The sequence below is a fragment of the Ranitomeya imitator genome, chromosome 6, assembly GCF_032444005.1.
Source record: "Ranitomeya imitator isolate aRanImi1 chromosome 6, aRanImi1.pri, whole genome shotgun sequence".
Taxonomy (NCBI): Eukaryota; Metazoa; Chordata; class Amphibia; order Anura; family Dendrobatidae; genus Ranitomeya; species Ranitomeya imitator.
This window is the reverse complement of record NC_091287.1, coordinates 48,968,336-48,993,922: the sequence shown is the minus strand read 5'-3', so window position 1 is coordinate 48,993,922 and position 25,587 is coordinate 48,968,336. Positions and strand designations below refer to the sequence as shown.

General features: G+C 41.5%; 1 protein-coding gene across 1 annotated transcript; it reads left to right on the top strand.

Moving 5' to 3' along the window:
• The first annotated feature begins 14,167 nt into the window (after positions 1-14,167).
• On the top strand, positions 14,168-15,671 carry LOC138643558 (uncharacterized). The gene is made up of 2 exons (XM_069732445.1): positions 14,168-14,339; positions 14,501-15,671. The coding sequence occupies exons 1-2, from the start codon at positions 14,224-14,226 to the stop codon at positions 15,378-15,380; spliced, it is 996 nt and encodes a 331-aa protein (XP_069588546.1). The 5' UTR covers positions 14,168-14,223; the 3' UTR covers positions 15,381-15,671.
• The last annotated feature ends 9,916 nt before the right edge of the window (positions 15,672-25,587 follow it).

The window sequence follows — 25,587 nt, the reverse complement described above, 5'->3', positions numbered from 1 at the left end:
ATTGTATATGTATAACCAATGTGTATATAGTGTTCTGTCTAGTGTGCCCTTAAGGCGATTAATGATGTCATTTGCACAACTCCAGTCCTCAAAGGCCACCAACAGTGCATGTTTTCAGGATTTCCTTAGAATTGCACAAGGTGTTGGAATCATCATACCTAAATTCTGAAAACATGCACTGTTCGTGACCCTTGAGGACTGGAGTTGTGCACCCTTGGTCTAAACCAAAGGCTCCATCAATTACCATGGATAGACATTTGTTATGTCTCGTTGGTCTCTCAAGACCCCAAAATATGTTAAACTGAGGTGAGGCAAGGGATTATAACATGAAAAAAATTACATTATATTCACTTGTACTAGTCCCTCACCTTCGGCTCCCAGTTCCCTCATGTGAGCAACCGGTTCGTCAATGATGTGTGTTGCCCCCAAATTGATTGCATCAGGTCATTGACCAGAAGGACCAAAAGTCTGTATGGAGGACTGTGCAATAGCAGCAGAAGCAACGTAAGAAGGCCATCAAAAAATCCAGTTTTATGGCTGCTGGGTAGTCGCCATTTTGCTGCATTTGTGTTAATCAAATCCCCCAAAATTCACATTTTTACAAATCTAAATTTTGGGGTAAATTCATAACTAATTAGATAAGTTACAAATTGGTTCATTCATATCTAGTGGAGAACTCACAATACTTTGGACTCTGCTGCACAGTTTACCACTAGTCAAACTGAAGTGGGCCCTCCTCCACTGTTGGTCTTGTTAAAACACCCTAACATCTCCACCTACTGAGCGGAGAAAATGACATCATGAGGCATGTTCTTCAGCGTATATCAGCTCCAAAACGACGTATTAACTATTTAAGACTGAGTACAGGAGACAGTGCAGATTTAAAAAAAATCTATACAGAACTGCAAAATTAAAGGGAACCTGTCACCCCGAAAATCGCGGGTGAGGTAAGCCCACCGGCATCAGGGGCTTATCTGCAGCATTCTGTAATGTTGTAGATAAGCCCCCGATGTTACCTGAAAGAGGAGAAAAAGACGTTATATTATACTCACCCAGGGGCGGTCCCGCTGCTGGTCAGGTCGGATGGGCGTCTCTGGTCCGCTGCGGCGCCTCCCATCTTCATTCCAAGACGTCCTCTTCTGATCTTCAGCCACGGCTCCGGCGCAGGCGTACTTTGCTCTGCCCTGTTGAGGGCAGAGCAAAGTACTGCAGTGCGCAGGCGCCGGGCCTCTGACCTTTTCGGCGCCTGCGCACTGCAGTACTATCCTCTGCCCTCAACAGGGCAGAGCAAAGTACGCCTGCTCCGGAGCCGTGGCTGAAGATCAGAAGATGACGTCTTGGAATGAAGATGGGAGGCGCCGCAGCGGACCGGAGAAGCCCATCCGACCTGACCAGCAGCGGGACCGCCCCTGGGTGAGTATAATATAACGTCTTTTTCTCCTCTTTCAGGTAACATCGGGGGCTTATCTACAGCATTACAGAATGCTGTAGATAAGCCCCTGATGCCGGTGGGCTTACCTCACCCACGATTTTCGGGGTGACAGGTTCTCTTTAAAGGGTTGTTCGAAAAATATAAAAGGAGAGGAAATAACTTGCTGATCAGGTGAGTTTCCGACTGCAGGTGTTGTCCAGTTTTGGTGTTCAGCTCTGCAGTCATTCTATGTGACTGTAGTATTGTGAATCCTCACATCGTGCACAGTGCGTGCTGTCAGGATTCTCCAGTTCTGGCTCCAGTAGTGGGCGGTTATGTGACCGCAAGTATATGATTAGCATACATGCAGCCACATTCCCACTAGACTTGTGTTGAACAAGGCTATGCATGTTTAATTGGCACAAGATGCATGTACACAAATCACATACTTATGGCCACTCGCCTGCCTGCTCCTGGCGTGCTACCAGAGAATCCTGACAGTGCACACACTGTACACTGTGAGGACTCACAAGTTTGCAATCCTATAGAGTAACTGGATTCATGGACCTCTTTAAGTATCCTTACAGGTACATATCTCTCTATTTTAGGGATCTTTAAAATGAACAGCGGATGGAGCTCATGGATCAAGAGTTGACCTACAGTATTTATGGATGAAAAATAGACATTTTTCTAACCTCATACAATCCCATAACCTCATATCATGGTTGTCCAGTAGACCTTTCACCTTAGGACAGCCTGCTACTAAAGTCAAAGGAGATTTATACTAGTGCCTTATTCATTTATAGTGCCTCAGAGATTAATTTTATTTAAAAGGAATCTTTTATTCGATTTTTGTTACCCCATCTGAGAATAGCAGAATGTAGCGGCAGAGACCCTGATTCCAGCTATTTGTCACTTACCAGGCTGCCTGCTGCAGTTCTGATAAAACTCCTGTCATCTGCTGCAGATCTACCAGTTCTCTGAATGCCGATCTCTGAATAACCCCGCCCACACCACTGATTGGCAGCATTCTGCGTACACTGTGCATAGGCAGAAAGCTTCCAATCAGTGGAGGGGACGAGTTTAAATAGAGCTCATGAATATGGAGAACTACCTAGCAGTAGGTTTACTAATCCTCTAGTGATAATCTCTTGCAGATAAAACCGTTTTTATCAAAATGACAGCAAGCAGCCCAGTAAGTGACATATTGTTGTAAATCTGGGTCTCTGTCTCTAAATTACGTTGCTCTAAGATTCGTTGGTGACAGATTCCCTTTAAGATGGACAATGATGGCAATTTTGTACTGTAAATGACAACATCTATAAGAACAAGCAGCTAAATTCACTGTACAAAGACGATCTGAGTGAAATATATTCCACTAAACAGAACGATATGTCACGGTGCTGCGCACAGAGGTTTATTGTTATCACTCGCTGGCTGGATAATAATATCCGCATGTTACCACAACGGGAGACATGTTACCAGCTCTTATGTGCACTGTACAATTATCAGCTGAGTTTCTGCTTCTGTGATTGGACTTTGGGATAACTCGTTGGCAAAAGCTCTTGCTGACTTTGCTAGCATAGCTCTCGGGAAGGAGGCAGATGATTAAAGCGTCAAGGCTTTGTGGTTTGGCTTGGTCACTCCTGCCCATTTGGACACCACATCATCTGTGGGTTTCCTGTCAAGGATGGGTTTGGCATTCTATAAATCCAGTACAATTATCTATCCAGTCTTCTTTTCTTTTTTTTTTTTTTACAATAGCCATGCCCCTTTCATTGTGGGAACTTGACTGAGAAGGTATAATTTCATCGTCTTAAATTGCAAACATATGATGCTTGAGAGGAAGAAAAAAAAAAAATATATTTTATGATGTTTCCGTAAAAGAGGAAAGGTTTTCATGCCACATGAACTGGTGCGGAAACATCTGAACAAAATCGATGCAGAATTGAAGTTGCCTTTCTTACATTTTCATAAAAAAACTTGCTACTTAGCAGAGAAGGCATAAAAGAGACACGAACTGACAAATCTTATCAGATCCATCGGAACATATTGCTGAAATAAGCAATAGTATGGTATGTTTTTAAGGTTGAAGGTAGATTTAAAGGTCTTGTCCACTACTAGGAGAACCTCCTTAGTGGACTTAAAGAGGTTGTCCACTACTAAGATAACCTCATTAGTGGACTTAAAGTGGTTGCACACTACTAGGAGAACCTCATTAGTGGACTTAAAGAGGTTGTCCACTAGTAGAAGAACCTGATTAGTGAACTTAAAGAGGTTGTCCACTACTAGGAGAACCTCCTTAGTGGACTTAAAGAGGTTGTCCACTACTAAGATAACCTCATTAGTGCACTTAAAGTGGTTGCACACTACTAGGAGAACTTCAATAGTGGACTTAAAGAGGTTGTCCACTACTAGGAAAACCTTATTAGTGCACTTAAAATGGTTGTCCACTAAAAGGAAAACCTCCTTAGTGGACTTAAAGAGGTTGTCCACTACTACGAGAACCTCATTAGTGGACTTAAAGAGGTTGTCCACTACTACGAGAACCTCATTAGTGGACTTAAAGTGGTTGTCCACTACTAGGAGAACCTCATTAGTGGACTTAAAGAGGTTGTCCACTAGTAGGAGAACCTGATTAGTGAACTTAAAGAGGTTGTCCACTACTAGGAAAATCTTATTAGTAGACTTAAAGATGTTGCCCACTACTAGGAGAACCTCATTAATGGACTTAAAGAGGTTGTCGACTACTAGGATAAGCTAATTGGGGAACTAACAGAGGTTGTCCACTACTAGGAAAACCTCATTAGTGGACTTAGAGGTTGCCCACTACTAGGAGAACCTCATTAGTGAACTTAAAGTGGTTGTACACTACTAGGAGAACCTCAATCGTGGACTTAAAGAGATTGTCCACTACTTGGAGAACCTCATTAGTGGACTTAAAGAGGTTGGCCACTACTAGGACAACCCATTCTCAATCGAAATGTTTGCCCCTCGTTAAAATGACACCTATGCTCACCTCCTGAGCCGGCACCGCTCCAGGGGACAGTGATGGCAGCGTTGCTTGGATATAGGGCAGGTGTGATGTAACAACCTCACATGATCTTCAGGAATGTGAGTGCCGACACTGCCGGAACGCCGGCGGCACGGGAGATGAGTAAAGGTTTTTTTCTTTTTATCATCCACGCGTTCACTATTTGTGTTTGTAGCTGCATTTATAGTGAACACTAAAGGACTATTCATTCATTTTCTTCTAATATGTCATTGATATTTACACAACTGTAGTTTTTTACAGTTGTAGTCAATTTGTGAAATTTACAGTTAGGGCCAGAAATATTTGGACAGTGACACAATTTTCGCGAGTTGGGCTCTGCATGCCACCACATTGGATTTGAAATGAAACCTCTACAACAGAATTCAAGTGCAGATTGTAACATTTAATTTGAAGGGTTGAACAAAAATATCTGATAGAAAATGTAGGAATTGTACACATTTCTTTACAAACACTCCACATTTTAGGAGGTCAAAAGTAATTGGACAAATAAACATAACCCAAACAAAATATTTTTATTTTCAATATTTTGTTGCAAATCCTTTGGAGGCAATCACTGCCTTAAGTCTGGAACCCATGGACATCACCAAACGCTGGGTTTCCTCCTTCTTAATGCTTTGCCAGGCCTTTACAGCCGCAGCCTTCAGGTCTTGCTTGTTTGTGGGTCTTTCCGTCTTAAGTCTGGATTTGAGCAAGTGAAATGCATGCTCAATTGGGTTTAGATCTGGAGATTGACTTGGCCATTGCAGAATGTTCCACTTTTTGGCACTCATGAACTCCTGGGTAGCTTTGGCTGTATGCTTGGGGTCATTGTCCATCTGTACTATGAAGCGCCGTCCAATCAACTTTGCAGCATTTGGCTGAATCTGGGCTGAAAGTATATCCCGGTACACTTCAGAATTCATCCGGCTACTCTTGTCTGCTCTTATGTCATCAATAAACACAAGTGACCCAGTGCCATTGAAAGCCATGCATGCCCATGCCATCACGTTGCCTCCACCATGTTTTACAGAGGATGTGGTGTGCCTTGGATCATGTGCCGTTCCCTTTCTTCTCCAAACGTTTTTCTTCCCATCATTCTGGTACAGGTTGATCTTTGTCTCATCTGTCCATAGAATACTTTTCCAGAACTGAGCTGGCTTCTTGAGGTGTTTTTCTGCAAATTTAACTCTGGCCTGTCTATTTTTGGTATTGATGAATGGTTTGCATCTAGATGTGAACCCTTTGTGTTTACTGTCATGGAGTCTTCTCTTTACTGTTGACTTAGAGACAGATACACCTACTTCACTGAGAGTGTTCTGGACTTCAGTTGATGTTGTGAACGGGTTCTTCTTCACCAAATTAAGTATGCGGCGATCATCCACCACTGTTGTCATCCGTGGACGCCCAGGCCTTTTTGAGTTCCCAAGCTCACCAGTCAATTCCTTTTTTCTCAGAATGATTCCTAAACCCTTTCTCCGATTTGGATGTGGAAACTATCATATTGCAGCTGGGAGTGTGCACTTTCAGCCCATATTATATATATAATTGTATTTCTGAACATGTTTTTGTAAACAGCTAAAATAACAAAACTTGTGTCACTGTCCAAATATTTCTGGCCCTAACTGTATGTATATGCATAGAAAAACCTTTATAAAAAAGATATTTCTCCCAATGTATCACAATATCTGATATCACAGTTTATTTTCTGTGATTTTATAATATATACAGCAGAGAAACGTCATTCTTAACTAAGTAAAAATACGCCAAAGAGTTTATCCCCTTCATGACCTTGTGATTTTCTATTTTTGCGCTTTTGTTTTTCCTCCTCTTATTCCAAGAGCCATCATTTTTATATTTTTTCAGCCGCATACCCATATGAGTGCTTGTTTTTTGAGGGGTGAGTTGTACATTTGAATGTGATGCACGGGAAAGCGGGAAAAAACTTGCAAGTATGTTGAAATTGCAAAAAATATAATTTCACAGTTGTTTTTTTTATTTACTATGTTCAATGTATGATAAAACTGACATGGCAACATAATTCCATGGGTCAGTACGAGTACACAGATACCAAACATGTATAGTTTTTTTTTATTTAAGAGGTGAAAACAAATTCAGAAATTTGTAAGAAAAAAACATTTAGCTCGGGTCACCATGTGTGTGGACTTATTTTTTGCACCATGACCTAACGTTTTTATTGATAGCATTTTGGGCTAGATACAATATTATAATCACCGCTTACTGATTTTTTCTCGTTACGCCATCCACCGGTCAGATTAATTTATTTTATATTTTGATGGAATGGACTTTTAGTAACACAGAGATACCAAATATGTGTTTTTTTAATTATTGTTTTATTTTCAATGGGTCAAAAGGGAGGTTATTTCAACATGTGTTTAATTATCACGTTTTTAAAAACTTTTTTTTTTTACTTTATTTAACAGTCCCCATGGGAGACGTGAAGCTGCGATCATCCAATCACCTGTGCTACACATAGCAGTGCTTCATCCACAGGCCGGTGTTCACAAGAGTATAGTGATGACAGGCACGGGAGTCTTCAGTAAACCCTGACTGTCCCCGAAAAACTCTCACAGTGCTAGCGGGGATGTCATCGAGGTCACCGCAGTTCAGCCCAGCTGGGAACAGAGCCTCAGTGACCGTAGGTAACCTCGATGACATCACCTCCAGTCACTGAGGCTGCGTTCGAAGCAGCTCATTCCCCAGTGGTTCTCAGCCTGGACGGTCGCATCTTGGCACCGTTCAGGTTGAAAACTGTTTTCCCCCAGACATGGATTACGGCATGGGACAGAACAACGGACAGGTTAGGGATATTGTTGTTTTATTATTTTTGTTTTATTACAGGAGATTGAGAGCTTTGGTGGAATCAGGTGAGGTTGTAAGTATGGTTTAATTGAGATTGTTAAATGAGTCTGTGTCATTTTTTCAATTGAAGGACTTTGTTCTGGCTGTGTCTTTATTTACCGTACAACTATAGGATTAGTAATGGATAGGTGTCTTATAGAAGCCTCTCCATTACTAAACCGTGGGCTTGATGTCACCTGACAATACAAAGGTGACATCAACCCCACAAATATGAACCCCACTTGCCACCGCTACAGGGCAAAAGGGAAGTGTCGGGCAAAGCGCTAGAATTGGCGCATCTAATAGATGCGCCTTTTCTGGGCAGCTGCGGGCTGCTATTTTTAGGCTGGGGGGGGGCAATATCCATGGCCCCTTACCAGCCTGAGAATACCAGCCCCCAGCTTTCAGCTTTAGCAAGGTTGGTTGTCAAAAATGGGGGGGACCCCATGCCATTTTTTAATTTATTTAAATAATTAAAAATAAGGCAAGGGGACCCCTCTATTCTTGATAATCATCCCTGTTGAAGCTGATAGCTGAGTGTTGTAGCCCCCAGCTGTGAGTTTTGCCTGGATGGTTAACAAAAATACACGGGAACCCACGCCGTTTTTAAAAAAAAATTATTTATATACAGCGCAGGAGTGGCAGTTAAATATTATCATCCGTCGCTCCTGCTCTCGCTGTATTAGCGGCAGCAGGTGTCGGCTGATGGGAGCAGTAGTCTCATCAGCTGACACCAGTGACCGGAGGTAAACTTTATACCTCCGATCAGAGCTGACCGCTCGCGCTGTCTTCTGATAGCATGGGAACCGCGGCTCTCTGACCGGTGGGGATGATTTCACCGCCAATCAGAAGCCGTGTTTTCCACGATGTTATACACATTACAGCACAGCAAACACTGGATGTTCGGGCCCCCCATTCAAGTGAATGGGGTTCAGGTCCAGGTACTGTTCTGGTACCCGAACCCAAACTTTTTGCAACTGTTCAGCCGAACCCACCGGACCCAAACATCCAGGTGATCGCCCATCTCTACTTATATGGTCTGTCTTAGTGCCACTTTTTTTGCCATACTCCTGGTGCCATATGTTACAGAACGTATCATCTGCCATATGTGTTCTCCCCTCATTTGTATGAGTATCTTTCACACCCCAAAACGCGCTGGTATGTCAATAGGCTTGAAATAAAACTGGTTCATGAATTGGCCTTAGTCTGTGTGAGTGTATATGTGTGTTGTTAAAGCATTTTTGACCAACGGGTTTATAGGAGACAAGAAAATAATCATATGGTCATGTCGGATGAGCCAAGAGCTATTAATCTGCCATCAGGACGAGTTTCTGCTCACTGCTTAGCATTTGCTCTGAATGATATACACTATTATACTTACTGCAGGAATTCTCAGTTTCCTTCTTCAACCAAATGATTTAAGATCTATTTACACTTGCAGGAAGAAGTTTTTTGGTCATGAAATAGAATAAACAGCTAGTTTTATTAGTTTTACATGACACAACGTATTTTGTTAACGTTTCCAAAATAAGTCAAAGTATATCTGTCTAAGATAAAATGTATCCAGTATGAAAAGCTAGGGATCAAATATTTAATATTGTTCATCAAAACTTCTCTAAGTTTTCTCACTTTTTAGGGAGAATCTGACAGCAAACATATGAAAAGAACCGCAATTTTTACAGGACCGGCATCCTTAACCCATTACTTGCCAAATTAAAATTTTTACAAGTACGGATTTTTCAGAAAAGGGCGTCCCAATATTCAATTAAAAATGACAACGACATGATTTCCTATTTTGAAAACATTCATTTTACAAACACAACATAAAAAATTGGACCTAATTATAAAAATTATAAAATCTTAGTTGCTAGAAGCTAAAGATTAGGTGTCCCCAAAAAAACAGGACATTGGTAGATAATGGGTTAAAATAATTGGTTCATTGTTTTACTGTGTAAAAATCTAATTGTTGTTCCAAAATTAATTATTATCTGCACTAAATAAGTGAATAAATGTTAAAAGGGTTTTCCACTTTCAAAAAAATTGGTCTTCAAACAAATGGATACTTGTAAAAAAGCGAACATAGTACTCACCAATCTTCGTATTTTGGCTGCAGCGCTGATATTATGACTACAATGTGCATCACCGCTGCTACCAATCACTGAGCTTAGTGGTTCTGCTGATGTAAACTGTATGGGCCTCTGAGCTCAGTGCTTGGCTGCAGTGTTGATGATGTGTCATGAAGTCATGACGTCACCACTGCAGCCAAAATTCAGACAACAGAGAAGAGGTAATCAGGGGAAAGGGAGGGCGAGCAACCATCTGAGATTATTTACAAGTATTCAATCATTTGGCGACCACTTTTTTTGAAAGTGAATTCAAAGGGAAAATGAATTCCAAGCGAATGTGGCGCTAATCACCTTTTTTTTAATACATCCACTTCCAGTGAAAAACTGTTAATAAAAGTTCATTTATTTTCTCAAAAAAAGGAAAAAAATATTTTTTAAATATTTTTAAAATACAGTACAATGTGTTTTGGCTGCTATTTTTTACAGTGCAGCCTTCATCAGGTTACAAAAAAAACAACTTTACAAAAGCACTAAAAAGTGATCACATTGTATTGTGTCCCCAAACTTTTGGCCATAGTGTCGTTTCTGTACAGAGCTACATGTTGATATTTTCTGTAAGCAAAGGATATACAGTAATGTGCATTTATGTGTATTTATAGCAAAAGAGAATGATGACAGAGCTACTGGCAGTGTTCATTTGGTATTCCTTTTTTTTTCCACCATTTTAAAAAAACGAAAGGTAAAAAAAGGGATTCCACAAAAATACACCACATTTTGTTTATTTATTTATTGCAATAGGAGTTAATGGGCAACATATACAAGATGAATACAGGTAAATGGAAATAGTGTATGCACCTAAAAACAGGGGCTATATGTTTTTAAAACAAGTCTAGAAGCAGCACCTCCCTTATTCAGGGGCAGGTCTAGTATTGCAGTTCTGTGATTGGACCCACTACTTTTAAGAGATTTTTAATCAAAGAAGCTGATGACTTATAGCTTAGATCACTTTTTGGTTATTGGAGCTGTTAGGACCTCTACAGCCATGAGAATGAAGGATTGCAACACTGGTATATTGCTGAGACCCCTTTATAGATTTTCTATCCTAATTTCTCCGGGAGGCATTGGTACATGCTGGTATCTTTATATTTAAATACTGTTGACTTTTTTTACTGCATCTTTATTTAATTCACGGATCATTTTGGAGCGTTCCTGGTGGTGTAAAACACTTTAGTTGAGTTTCTTTTTATGTTATCTTTATCCTTTCTAAACATTTTAATCTCCTTTGTGATACACTTGCTGGTGTTGTTGGGAACATTTCTCTTTCTCATGTACAAGTATGGAATAATTCATTGAGTCACAATAACTGCGAGTTTAGCAACATTTCAAGGCCAAGGTCAGATCTGGCCCGTGGTGCCTTCCTTTTACAATCGAGCAGCCTAAACATTCGAAATGCCACGATCAAAAAGCTACAAGATAAAAAAGAGTATGGTAAAACTAAAAAAATATTGCTGCTAGCTATGTTTTTGCACTTCGTAAAACATTTTAGGTTATGTTACCAGGAGTGAGGTTTTTTTTTAGGTTTTCTGAATCTATTAGTAATTAGTATTAGGTTGACTGCACTTTTTTCATTGTGATTTTTTAGTGCATTTTTTAATGAGTTTTTATCCCGTTTTTGATGGTCCAAGTTTTTGTCTCTTGTTGGTTTGTCAATCATGTTTTAAAATAATCTGCTTGATTTGTTTATGCTTCCTGATATTAGGCTTTGACAAAACTTTGTTGATTGTCATGTTTGGTTTTCACCCGTTTTTTGTGCATTTCTGCAACGCAATCCAATTCTATGGGAAAATCCGCATATAAAACTCAGATTTAAAACACCCACCATCAGTCAGTTAACCTGCGTAAGTAAACCTCTTTCCCACTGCGTAAACAGTGGGAAAGAGGTTTTTTATAAATCCCATCCACTTTGCTAGAACTGAAAGATGCTGCATTTTTGGTTCCACGAAATGTCAAAACTTGGGAACTTAACCTAATATTAATTAACGACTCTTGTCTTGTACTGTTTCATTCTTATCTTCTAAGCTTTTATGAATTATGGACAAAAAAAGGAGAGTTGCAAACATTTGAAATCGTAAAAATGCAAAATATAATACTTTGGGGGAAGCGCAGCAAGAGTTTACAATTCCTGCAGCGCCCCAAGTCTTCAAGTCCTTCATAATGAGAGATAGTAGCATCATATATATATATACAGTATAATTGTATATTAGAGTTTTATTATTTTTTTTAATGAGACACCCAAATAAAAAAGGGGTTGACTGAATACTAGTTATCACCTATCGACAATATAGGTGATCGCTTAATTATTGATGGGGTCCAACCCCTGGGATCCGCACAGATCATCAAAACGGAATATTTATCTTCAATGGGGAGTTTTTATCCCCATTGCAAAATCGATCAGCACTGCTGCTCCATTCTAATAGGACAAAAGTGTCTCACTCTGCAGATAGTTGTGGGCTTCAGCGATCAGACTCCCACCGATCAATAACTTGTCACCTAGCTGGTGGATAAGTAATAACTTGTTTTCTTTAGACAACCCTTTTAAAAAAAATCAAAAAAATCAAGTTATCTTCTATCCATAGGATGATGGTAACATGCTGATCACTATGGGTCCAACCACTCGAACCCTTAGCAATTGTAAAATCGAGGATTTGGAACCCTGAGTATGGTCTCCGTAGGACTGTCCTAAATAGAGCGGAGGTGCACATGCTCGGCCTCATTCATTGTGTTTGAGCCTGCCAAGTACAGTGCTCTGTTATTTCTGACTGTTCCATAGGAAATGAAAGGAGCGAAGGACAACCTCCACTCCATTCAGGATGGGCCTGCAGACCCCGTTCTCAGGATTTAAAAGCCCCAATCTCAGTATCACTGAGCAGTTAAACCTAGAAATAGATGGATCGATTTGCAGTACTTCAGTCTGTCGGTCAGGTAAGTAATCTCTTGGCAATGGATGTGAGGCGTTCGGATCTCTTACTGTCTGAGATTGCAGGCGTGGCTTGATTAATGGGGCTTGCTCGATGTCACCGGTAAAATTTAAAAAAAAGAATACTGAGAATTGTCGTAATAATTAGAGATTAGTAAATCGATTAGATGTAGATTGAATTTGTCTAAATGTATGCAAATTGTCTCTTCAGAGAGAAAGAGGACTAGAACTCTAATGCCATCTATAGGAAGTAGCAATCCTAGAAGTCAATATCGACCCTTTAACGAGCCTTGTCAAGTGACTTAAGATAAAAAACAAAACCAACATCTCAATTTGCAGACACTGTGTTTCGGGGGACGGCCCCTCGTCAGTGCAAAGTGTGAGATTTGGTTTGGCTGTTTATGAAATTCTCACAATTTGTGATTCCAACATGAAAGGTCTATCAATGCACCATGTTATTAAATAAGCTTACATTGGGAGATTTTGACCATTTGCTGTGATTTCCGATCAGTCAGGATCTGTAAGATGGCAGAATGGGAACTGAGTGGCGCTTAGAAGAGCAGAAGATGGCGGCTAGTAAGTATTTTTACTACGGACAGGGAATAGACATTAGTGATAACGCTGGATTGGCGATTTCACATTACTAAGGCTAGTTGCACACTAGCGTCGGAATTCAGCCCGTCGCATTGCGTCGGGCCGAGATTCCGACACTAGCGTTTGATGCGCCGCACAACGGGGGCAGCGGATGCATTTCTCCGGCGCATCCGCTGCCCCGTTGTGAGGTGCGGGGGAGGTGGGGGCGGAGTTCCGGCCGCGCATGCGCAATCGGAAACAGCGGTCCGTCGGCAGCAAAAAACGTTACATTCAACGTTTTTTGCTCCCGGCGGGCCACCACAACACGGCGCAACCGTCGCACGATGGTTGCGACGTGTGTCAATACGTCGCAATGCGTCGGTAATGTTACTCTATGGGGAAAAAACGCATCCTGCAAACAACTTTGCAGGATGCGTTTTTTCCCCTAAATGACGCATTGCGACGTATTAAAAAAAACGCCAGTGTGAAAGTAGCCTAAGGCTGTGTTTGTGCTAAGCAACTTAAAATGTGTTGGATACAGTCATAGAAGACCTCAGAGTGATATGTATTTTCAGGGCAATTGGAGGTATTGTAGTGTTGCGATTTGTGGCATAGTGATTCTCTGGAAACTGAATTTTACAAAGCCCAGTTATCATCTACTACACCCTCAACCCTTATGTAAGGGCAATATGTCGCCATTAACCCCTTACCGGCATCGGACGTACTATACCATCCGATGCCGGCTCCCCTGCTTTGATGCAGGGCTCCGCGGTGAGCCCGCACCAAAGTCGGGACATGTCAGCTGTTTTGAACAGCTGACATGTGCCCGTAAGGCTAGGTTCACATTGCGTCAAGTACATGGCGTTAAACGGATGCGTTAAACGCATGTACAGAAACGGAGCAAAAATATGTGAAATTCGTCGTCACGGTAACGCTAGCGTTAACGCATGTGATCGCGTTTTTTCATTTTGATGTCCGTTTACGAAGTATCCGTTTGTCTGCGTTTGTCACTGTCAATAAAGTTGTTCTTTTTTTTTTTTTTTTCCCTTTTGTCATTGTCGGGTGTGGGCACAGACTCATTCTCCATTTTGAAAGCATTGAGTGAACTTCTGCTAGCAAGATGTTTGTGTCTGAGCTCGTCAGATTTCGTTTGATGCGGTTGCGACTTCGGCAGAGAAAGCGTAGTTCGCAAAGGAGATATTGGATCCACGAAGTGAATTTCTTGCGGAGTACATATGGTGCCTTTCACACCCTGTATGTGCAGCTTCGGGATCATCCCTTCAAATTCCAACGCTATCTACGGATGTCCATTGAGACCTTTGATGTTCTGCTCTCACATGTGAAGGATGAGATACATCATCATCGCAGCACTTTTCGTGAAAGCATCAGTGCGGAGCAACGTTTAGTAGTGACTGTGAGGTAATTATACATTTTTTTTATCATTCTATTGACAAAGACTAGATCTCGGTATCGTGTGGCCTAATGTTCATTTTGCAATTGTATATTATATTGTAAACTAGCCTTTAGATGATCATTAAAATCCTAATTTTTTTTTTTTTTTTGTTTTTGAATGTCAACAGATATCTGGCTACCGGAGAAACTTTTGCGTCACTGCATTACCAGTTTCGACTTGGGAAGTCAACAATTTGTCAACTGGTTCGGGAAACTTGTGATGCCATTTGGAACAACTTGCAACCACTTGTGCTACCAACACCAACATCAGAAATGTGGCTAGCGATTTCCCAACAGTTTGAGGATGTGGCTAATTTCCCCAATTGTATTGGTGCCGTGGACGGAAAGCACATTCGGATTCAGAAACCTGCGCATAGTGGTTCCCTCTACTATAACTATAAGAAATACTTTTCTATAGTATTGATGGCGATTGCGGATGCCAGGTACCGTTTTGTTGCTGTGGATATTGGAGCTTATGGCCGGACTAACGATTCCAGAGTATTCAGAGACTCCAACATGGGCCAATGTTTGTACAGCCAAAGTTTAAACATACCGTCATCACGACCTCTTCCGGGGACCGAAGGCCCAAGTTTGCCCTATGTTTTAGTTGGTGATGAGGCCTTCCAACTAGGACAAAATCTCCTCAAGCCCTACTCAAGCCGTAGTTTAGACTCCAGCAGGCGCATTTTTAATTATCGCTTGAGCCGGGCTAGACGTTATGTGGAGTGTGCCTTTGGGATTTTGACATTAAAATGGCGGATTTTACTAACCTGCATGCAACTGCAACCAGACAATGTGGACCGTGTTGTGAAGGCGTGCATCTGTCTGCACAATTTTGTGGCGAGACATGAACCCCAGTTGGTAGACCCCAATGATTGTGAGTCGAACCTCAGTAGCATTGAATCGACTACAGTTCGTTCTGCATCACAAATAATGAGGATTCGTGATCAATTTACACACTACTTCACACATGAAGGCCAGGTTCCATGGCAAGACAGACACGTGTGAAAATAATTTAAAGTCTTCCTGATGTCGTGTAAAAAGTTACGTAGTGTAAAAAGTTATGTTGTTTAACCTGATGTTGTGTAAAAAGTTACGTAGTGTAAAAAGTTATGTTGTTTAACCTGATGTCGTGTAAAAAGTTACCTTATGTCGTGTAAAAAGTTAAAGTTAAAGTCATACAAGAATCTGAACTTTGAAACAGTTTACTAAATGTTTTTGTATTTTTCCAACAAACTGTTGGTACACAGGTGTAACATATGATATCCCATAGGGATGAAAAAAAAAGGAAAATAGAAATTAACAACAAACCCCCCCCCCAAAAAAAAAAATTGCAACGCGGTAATTGCATCTGGCTGTGGACAGTGAACTGTACTAAAGACTTTGGTACTGCTCGGGAGTATTGTCTGCCCAACTATATGATGGACTGCTACATTGTCTTTGAGGTTCCACGCTCGTTTCACCCCGGCCTCTATATTGAGGGTTGTAGGGCGGCATGTCCAGTCTTCTTCTTCCCGATGGAGCGGGTTCCTCGGTGCCCACAAATTCCTCTACAAGCTCGTTAAGTCTTTGTCGAAACATAAGGTTTCTATGTGCCGGGATATTTTGTGCTACAGGCACATAGGATAAGAAAAGTAGCTTCCACTCATTAGCAGAGTCCTCTACCCGTTGGAGTCCATCCACGATAATTGCATCAGCTTCATCTTTTTGAGATGCTCGCTTCCGTCCACGCTGTGATTGCAACCGGGCACTCACACCTGCAGCAACAGTGCTTCTCTCCGCAGATCGTGGCTCGCTGATGCCAGACACATCTTCAGGTTGCGTTGGTTCCACTGAAGAAGGCTCAAGTTCCTCTGCTGGTCTAGGAGCAGCGGTACTGCATATCGTGCTGTAACCCAATAACAAAAATTAATTATTTTCCTTTAAACAATTTAGTCTCGCACACAGACCTTCTTGTACTTACGAGCGCTGAGACACTGTTTTCTGAAGAAAGAGTAGTTGGTCATAATGCACATACGGTGTCACCCGTTTGCCACTTGATCCGCTTGGTGCATTCTGACTGTTCCGGTAGTCACGGACAAAGCGATCGCGGATGGACTTCCAACGGGTATGGACAGCATCGGCTTTAAATTTAAAAAAAATAAAAATAAAAATAGTAGATAGATTGTTTTAAGATATAGGAAAAATTGTTCATAGTTTGCTACGATAGTTGATATATAAATAGTAGATAGATAGTTGTTAGATAAGAAATAGTGTAGAAATAGTGTATAGATAGATAGATATATAGTGTACAGATAGTTGATAATTGAGAGATAGATAGCAGACAACAAGTGGATAGGTTGATAGGATAGAATTTTTTTTTTTTTTAAACATTTTCCGATGTTACGTCACCAATATTTACCAATTTTTTTCTTTGAGGTTGTCGACTTCTCCATGTATCGGGGATCAAAGTGACAGATTATTTGATCCCACAACTTCCGGTTCTTCACGATGTCATGGTGGGAGCTGTCGCTCTGGTCTCATATGGAGGGGTTGGCTTCCACAAGGTTAATAAGTGTCTCATTGTGGATAGTCAATGGCTCTTCGTCAACGACAATCCTTTTTTTTTTTGTCGCTGACTTGGACTATGTAAACACAAAACGTTATGTTGATAGTGTCAATTTCACTGGATGGCCATATTCATATATACAGAGATAGATAGATACATACATAGATATAGCAATATATAGATATATAGATAGATAGATAGATACATAGATAGATACATAGATATAGATAGATAGATAGATAGATAGATATAGATAGATAGATAGATAGATACATAGATATAGATAGATAGATAGATAGATAGATAGATAGATAGATAGATAGATAGATACATAGATATAGATAGATAGATATAGATAGATAGATAGATACATAGATATAGATAGATAGATATAGATAGATAGATAGATACATAGATATTGATAGATAGATACATAGATATAGATAGACAAATAGATAGATAGATAGTTGATAGATAGTTTATAGATATAGTAGATAGAAAGTGAATAGATAGATTGTTGGTAAATATTGGATAGAATATTTCTAGTTTTATATTTACCACTGGCAGTTGTGGCGACGACAGACGTCTAGGGACCTTTTTTCTTTTTTGTCCTCCTTGTGCCACAACCTATTGTGTATGTAAAATGTAAAACAAAATATTTTAACATTAAATAATGTTAACATTCATTGGATCAATAAATTTATGCCTGAAAAATTCAACATGTGTGCTATGTACCTTTGTTGTTTTTGCGTGTTTTTTGGGGGGAGGTCTAGCAGCCTCGGGCTCAGAAGACTCCTATTCACAATAAAACAATAAACAGGATTGTTATGCCTAGCTCAATACAATGGAGTTTCACACAACATGTTTTTTTAAAGTGCAAGCCTACCGACTCAGAAGAAAAAATCGCAGACACGCTGCTGCTGCTGCTGACATCTGTATCCGACATCTGTGTGCAACAAAGCAATACATGTTTAGTACACACACATCCGACGGACATTACAGACTCCCATGATGTATACAGAGATATCTATAATATAACGCTGGGAGCGTCACTCTGTCCGAAGCCTCTATAGACTGCGCAAGCGCAAGCGCCGGCGCAGTCTGGGCCTCACAGAGCGACGCTCCCGGGAGATCGCGGTATGCGTAAGCACTGAACGCATACCACCATCTCCACCGGAGAGTCAGGGACCGCCGGGAGGGAGGGTAAGTATACTCACCTTTCCCGGTTCCAGCGCTGCTTGCGGCTCCGTCTCCCGGCTCCTCTGCTCCCGGCTCCGGAGGGCGCGGACTGCGCAGGCGCCGATTCCTGCTGCCGGAATCGGCGCCTGCGCAGTCCGCGCTTTCCGGCGCCATTTTCTTGAAGACACACTCCGGCTCCACTGCAGGTGTGTCTTCAAGAAAATGGCGCCGGAAAGCGCGGACTGCGCAGGCGCCGATTCCTGCTGCCGGAATCGGCGCCTGCGCAGTCCCCGCTTTCCGGCGCCATTTTCTTGAAGACATACCTGCAGTGGAGCCGGACGATAGGTGAGTATGGTATTTTTTTTTTTTTTATATGGCAGCAGCATTCGGGGGCATACACACTGGAGCGGGGGGCATATAATACAATGGTGGCGCAGGATGGGAGCAGCACATGACAGAACGGGCGCAGGATGGCAGCAGCACATGACAGAACGGGCGCAGGATGGCAGCAGCACATGACAGAACGGGCGCAGGATGGCAGCAGCACATGACAGAACGGGCGCAGGATGGCAGCAGCACATGACAGAACGGGCGCAGGATGGCAGCAGCACTTGACAGGACGGGCGCAGGATGGCAGCAGCACATGTCAGAACGGGCGCAGGATGGCCGCAGCACATGACAGAACGGGCGCAGGATGGCAGCAGCACATGACAGAACGGGCGCAGGATGGCCGCAACACATGACAGAACGGGCGCAGGATGGCAGCAGCACATGACAGAACGGGCGCAGGATGGCCGCAGCACATGACAGAACGGGCGAAGGATGGCAGCAGCACATGACAGAACGGGCGAAGGATGGCAGCAGCACATGACAGAACGGGCGAAGGATGGCAGCAGCACATGACAGAACGGGCGCAGGATGGCAGCAGCACATGACAGAACGGGCGCAGGATGGCAGCAGCACATGACAGAACGGGTGCAGGATGGGAGCAGCACATGACAGAACGGGCGCAGGATGGCAGCAGCACATGACAGAACGGGCGCAGGATGGCAGCAGCACATGACAGAACGGGCGCAGGATGGCAGCAGCACATGACAGAACGGGCGCAGGATGGCAGCAGCACATGACAGAACGGGCGCAGGATGGCAGCAGCACGTGACAGAACGGGCGCAGGATGGCAGCAGCACGTGACAGAACGGGCGCAGGATGGCAGCAGCACATGACAGAACGGGCGCAGGATGGCAGCAGCAAATGACACAACGGGGACGCAGGATGGGAGCAGCAAATGACAGAACGGGCGCAGGATGGGAGCAGCAAATGACAGGATGGGAGCAGCAAATGACAGAATGGAGGCGCAGGATGGGAGCAGCACATGACAGAACGGGGGCGCAGGATGGGAGCAGCACATGACAGGATGGGGGTGCAGGATGGAGCCGCACATACCAGGATGGAGACCATATACCAATATAAATGCTCGCCACCCGGGCGTAGAACGGGTTCAATAGCTAGTATAATATATAGAAATGTACTTACATTTTATAAGAGCTACGGCAAAACACTCTGTCACGTGCAGGAGATGTGAGTGGGATATTCCTCCTTTAATGGCCGAAATCACATTTCCTGTCACATGACCACATGTGACCACCCTCAAACGCTATTAAAACGTGTGGTCCTATTTGGAAATTTTTCATGATTTGCGTCTGACTACGTTTGCCATAGCCTTCTATGGCAGAATGAACGCTTCCGTTAGTAGTGCGTTATCTTGGCCGGACCCGAAAACGCTGCAAACCGCGTTGAAGGTCCGTCAGAAAAAAAACGTTATGTGACAAACGCATACCAATTTAGGGATGCGTCACGATGCGTCAGACAATGCAAGCCTATGGGCGCGTTAGTATGTGCGTTACATTGCGTTTTTACTACTTAAAAACGAGTCCGTTAGACGGACACACCTAGCGCAATGTGAACCCAGCCTAATAGGCGCGGGCAGAATCGCGATCTGCCCGCACCTATTAACTAGTTAAATGCCGCTGTCAAACGCAGACAGCGGCATTTAACTACCGCTTCCGGCCGGGCGGCCGGAAATGACGTCATCGCCGACCCCCGTCACATGATCGGGGGTCGGCGATGCTTGTGAATGGTAACCATAGAGGTCCTTGAGACCTCTATGGTTACTGATTGCCCGTCGCTGTGAGCGCCACCCTGTGGTCGGCGCTCACAGCACACGTGCAATTCTGCTACATAGCAGCGATCAGCAGATCGCTGCTATGTAGCAGAGCCGATCGTGCTGTGCCTGCTTCTAGCCTCTCATGGAGGCTATTGAAGCATGGCAAAAGTTAAAAAAAAAAGTTTAAAAAAATGTGAAAAAAATAAAAAAAACATAAAAGTTTAAATCACCCCCCTTTCGCCCCAATCAAAATAAATCAATAATAAAAAATAAAATTTACGCATATTTGGTATCGCCGCGCTCAGAATCGCCCGATCTATCAAATAAAAAAAAGTATTAACCTGATCGCTAAACAGCGTAGCGGGAAAAAAATTCGAAACGCCAGAATTACGTTTTTTTGGTCGCCGCGACATTGCATTATAATGCAATAACGGGCGATCAAAAGAACGTATCTGCATCGAAATGCTATCATTAAAAACGTCATCTCGGCACGCAAAAAATAAGCCCTCAACCGACCCCAGATGATGAAAAATGGAGACGCTACGAGTATCGGAAAATGGCGCAATTTTTTTTTTTTTTTTTTTAGCAAAGTTTGGAATTTTTTTTCACCACTTAGATAAAAAATAACCTAGTCATGTTTGGTGTCTATGAACTCCTAATGACCTGGAGAATCATAATGGCAGGTCATTTTTAGCATTTAGTGAACCTAGCAAAAAAGCCAAACAAAAAACCAATGTGGGATTGCACTTTTTTTGCAATTTCACCGCACTTGGAATTTTTTTCCCGTTTTCTAGTACACGACATGCTAAAACCAATGATGTCGTTCAAAAGTACAACTCGTCCCGCAAAAAATAAGCCCTCACATGGCCAAATTGACGGAAAAATTAAAAAGTTATGGCTCTGGGAAGGAGGGGAGCGAAAAACGAACACGGAAAAACGAAAAATCCCCCGGTCATGAAGGGGTTAAGTAGCTCCTAGGAGACACATCTATACAGACTGTAAATTTATTTTCCAAGATTGATCCTTATTTCCAATTCAGTTTATATTGAGGAAGTATATAATCCTTTAAAATGAACAGTTAGAGTTAAGGTCATCGTGTGGGACAAGAGGGGAAGGCGTTGTGCTCATACTATTGAGATAGGATGTCATCCTGTCATTCACAACTGACACGTCGGTTGTAGGATTAGACGGGTTATTGGGGTGGGGTGGAGCACTGTTACATAATAGACAAATACAGAACTCATTGTCATATTGGTGACGTTATTAAAGACTCATTGTCTGAGGATAAGACTGCCTGAAGTTGTGTTCATAAGAGGCACAGATGAAAAACAGGTTAAGCTTTTTAAGAGTAGTCCCCTCCAACAAATGAGCAGAGAGACTCAGAATTAAGAAGATAATTGCGGTCCCCCTTTGAAGAAGTTCACTTGTAACAGGTGATTATAGAACTTGAATGTTATACTGTATACTGGGATACAAAATGGAAAAAGAATAGCAATACAATCGCTGCACATTATACTTGCTGATTCGACCGCTTCAAAGCCGCCTTAACCGGGGGGTTTTTTATGCATTGTTGGGTAAAAATAGTCAACATTTACCTGCTTTGAAAATTAAATTGTATTGCAAAGAGGCATCAGAAGTACAGAGGATTTCCAGGGATGGGTGCATTAGTCATCTCAAAGGCAGTGACCTATCCATTCACACAATTAAGAAAAGATAATTTTTGCATGTAACAATAAAGTTTTATGATAGTGATGTAAATATTGGGAATGGAGACAAGAGAGCATTTCCAGCAGATCAGAACAAATATTTAAGAAGATATACTGTCCAGCATAAATGAGTACACCCCCCTTTGAATAGTAAGATTTAAAGCAACATCTCACTGAACACGAGAACAATTTCTAAAATTTTGACAAGTCTGAGTTTCATAAAACATTTTTTTTTAATCCATAACTTGAAAGTAAGGTTAATAATATCACATTTAATTATCAAATCTTGAGTTTTACTCAAATTAGTTGATGCCAAAGTGGATACACCCCACATCAAATACTACAATATATTTTGTATGACCTCCATGATGTTAAAGGACAGCATCGAGTCTTCTAGGCATGGAATGAACAAGTTGGCGACATTCTTCAAGAGCGACATCTCTTGGAGCCAGGATGCTAGATGGAGAGTGATGAAAATGTGTCTCTTCAGAATTCAGCTCGGTTCAGGAGACACTTTGCCACTGAATTATTTTCTCCCTGGTCTTCTTCAGAAGTACAACAGATGTGTGTTTTGGATCATTTGGAAAAAATGCCCTTCTACCTAGGACATGGAGTGATGTCAGCATCTTCTCTTTCAATATATAACAGTACATCTGTGAATTCATAATACCATCAATGAAATGCAGATCCCTGACACCAGCGGCAATCATCAGTCCCACATAAGGCCACTGCCTCCACCATGCTTCACTGTAAGTACCATGCATTTTTCTAAATTAATTTTTCTTAATGCATGGTGCCTACAATGAAACATGGTGGTGGCAGTTTCCTTATGTCAGATTGCGTGAGTGTTTCTGGTGTCTGGGAGCTACATTACATTTATGGTATCACAAATTAATAGATGTACTGCTCTATATTGAAAGAAAAGATGGCCAAGTGTCTCCTGATCTGAATTCAACCGAACACCTACGGGGAATTTTGGAGAGACAAGTTGTCGTCATTCTCCATCCAGCCTCTAAAAGAGGTTGTTCTTGAAGAATGGAATATAATATATCACCAACTTGTTCATGCCTAGAGAGACTTGGTGTTGTCCTTACAAATGACGGAGGTCATACAAAATTCTAGATGTAGTCGTTTTTGATGTTGGGTGGAGTCATTTGTCATCTACCAATTTGAGTAAAACTAAAGATTTTGTGATGAAAGTTGTATTGTTTACCTTTGATATTATGGGCTAAAAAATTTTCTATAAAACTCCGTCTTGTCAAAATTTTAGAAATTGCTCTTGTATTCAGTGAGATTAGAATCTTATGTCCTTATAGTCTGAAGATAGTCCTTTTGACCAAAACGTTGCTGTTTTTGGATTGCTTTTTCTAATATATCTGATATAGTTTTTTGCAACTGATTGGAGTACCAGATTTTTTTCTTCCCTGATTTTATGGAGTGGTATCCTATCCTGGCAACACATTTCTATACAGAGTGACGTATTTCCTATTCATTCGCAGAATGGTTGCAAAATTCTTTATAAGAGAAACCACAGCAGAAATACAGAGATTTCCCATGGATTTTGGCTGCAGATCTTCATTCTGAAGCGACACAGATCTGAATCTAGATACCAAGTTCAGTGGCAAGTCACTTTTTTTTTTTTTCAATTATGTAAACTTCAAATGCACAGCCTAAAAACCTGACCCATAAATAAAGGACGTCAATGAGAGGCAGAATACACTTGGATTTCACACAGATTTCAATGTAGATCATGTAGTACTCATGCTATGACAGCAACCACCGGAGAAAGGAAACATTGGAATTAAAAAAAGGTGAGCGTAGTATGGATGGAAGAATGGATTCATGGTCCAATCGTCATTGCTTAAAAAATATCAGGAGGACAATGGTGAATTTAAAATGGCTTCAATTTTTTTATGATGTCTGTTCTGATATTTATATATTTACTCTTCATATTTCCAAGCATTTTCTGCATATATCAGCATTTTAGATGATTCTATTCACTGTACACCACTTTTTCCGTCTCGCCACCTCCCTATAGTGCCAGTCTAAGCTTATCTGCGACAGCTGGGTTACACGGTAGGAACATGGTACACGATACCCACGCCACTTTGTACTGTCTTATTTTATGACTTTACTGAAGCAGTCCAGCCAGATCACTGTTTCACATGGAAAGATCAAAAGACCCAAAAGAGCAAAGAAGTATTGTGGGAGCCATCAAAAGAGCCACGGAGAAAATGAATCACACAAAAGAGCAATTGTCCTGAACAAAGAAAACACTGAAGAGGAGAGGAACAATATTTTGGTTATGTCATTAACTCCACAAAGAAACAAGAAAAGGAATAGATACAATTATCGCTGGAAAGAAGAGAAAACATACAGTCACTTATGAAATAAGGAGAGACTTTACAACGAAAGACAAAGCAAACAGACATTGAAGTGCAGTCACTCATGACATACCGGCAATTAGAGAGAATCGGCAATTTGATAGGAGGGAGGAGGAATTAGGAACGGAATCATTACACTCCTTGTTTCCAGTAACATTGTTTTTAATAATAATAGTTGGTTCTAATGTAGTAAAACATGGAATTGCTGCAGGTTACCATCCAACCAAATCTGCAGCAAAATTTGCATGAGTTTCAGGTGGATTTTCTGCTGAATTGACCAAAGCTACATTCATATATTCCTGTGAATGATCCCGTCTGTGTTATCACGTTTTTTTTTTTCTCAGATGTCTTGCATCTGTTTTTTTTCTTTTTAGTTTTTGTTGTCACTGAAAAAAATCTTTGTTCCCATGTCAATAAAAAGACCCCCGAAACATCTCATGTTTTAATTCAAATTTATCATTTTGTTACAGATACGCGAGACACGAATGCAAAGTATAAGCAAACTGCAAGTCTGATAATTAGCATGCCTGCTTCACATATCTCCACAAACTCAACTCGAATGACCGATTCTGATCAGCAAACACGGACCAGAATAGGACCTGCCCTGCGTCTCGGATGTCTCACACACAGATCAATGTTTTGGAGTGGCCATCACAATGCCCTGATCTCAATCCTATTGAAAATTTATGGGCTAAGCTGATATTCCAGAGCGAGCAAGGCGACCTACAAACCTGGATGGGTTACACCAGTTTTGTCAGGAGGAATGGGCTCAAATTCCGACCAACTATTGTGAGAAGCTTGTGGAAGGAGATCCCAAACCTTTGACCCAAGTCATTCAGTTTATGGGCAATGGTGCCAAATACTAATGAAATGTATGTAAACTTTTGACTTTGCAGGAAGTAATAAAAATGCCTTGAAACATTCTCTCTCTCTCTCATTATTCTGGCAATTGGCAAATATTAATAATTACGGTAATCCTAATTGACTTAAAACAGGAAAGGTTTATTCTGATTTCATGTCAGATATTGAGAAAAACGTGCAGATGTGTCTTTGTATGTAGTGTGTGTAAACTTCTGGTTTAAACTGTATATACAGTATATATATATATCCTAAAATGCACAGAAAATGTGTCATCTTTAACTTTAGACCTTTTAGAGATCATTTCATCTTGAACTGGCTTAACTGTTAGCAGAGGGTGCTTAGATGACTTCTCCATCTTTACCTCTACTTAACC

What these genes read in the sequence shown, in the direction of transcription:
- LOC138643558 (XM_069732445.1), top strand. Translation starts at nt 14,224, where the DNA reads ATGTCCATTGAGACCTTTGATGTTCTGCTCTCACATGTGAAGGATGAG. An exon ending in CGTTTAGTAGTGACTGTGAG is followed by an intron (nt 14,340 to 14,500) that starts GTAATTATACAT and finishes GAATGTCAACAG; the next exon opens with ATATCTGGCTACCGGAGAAA.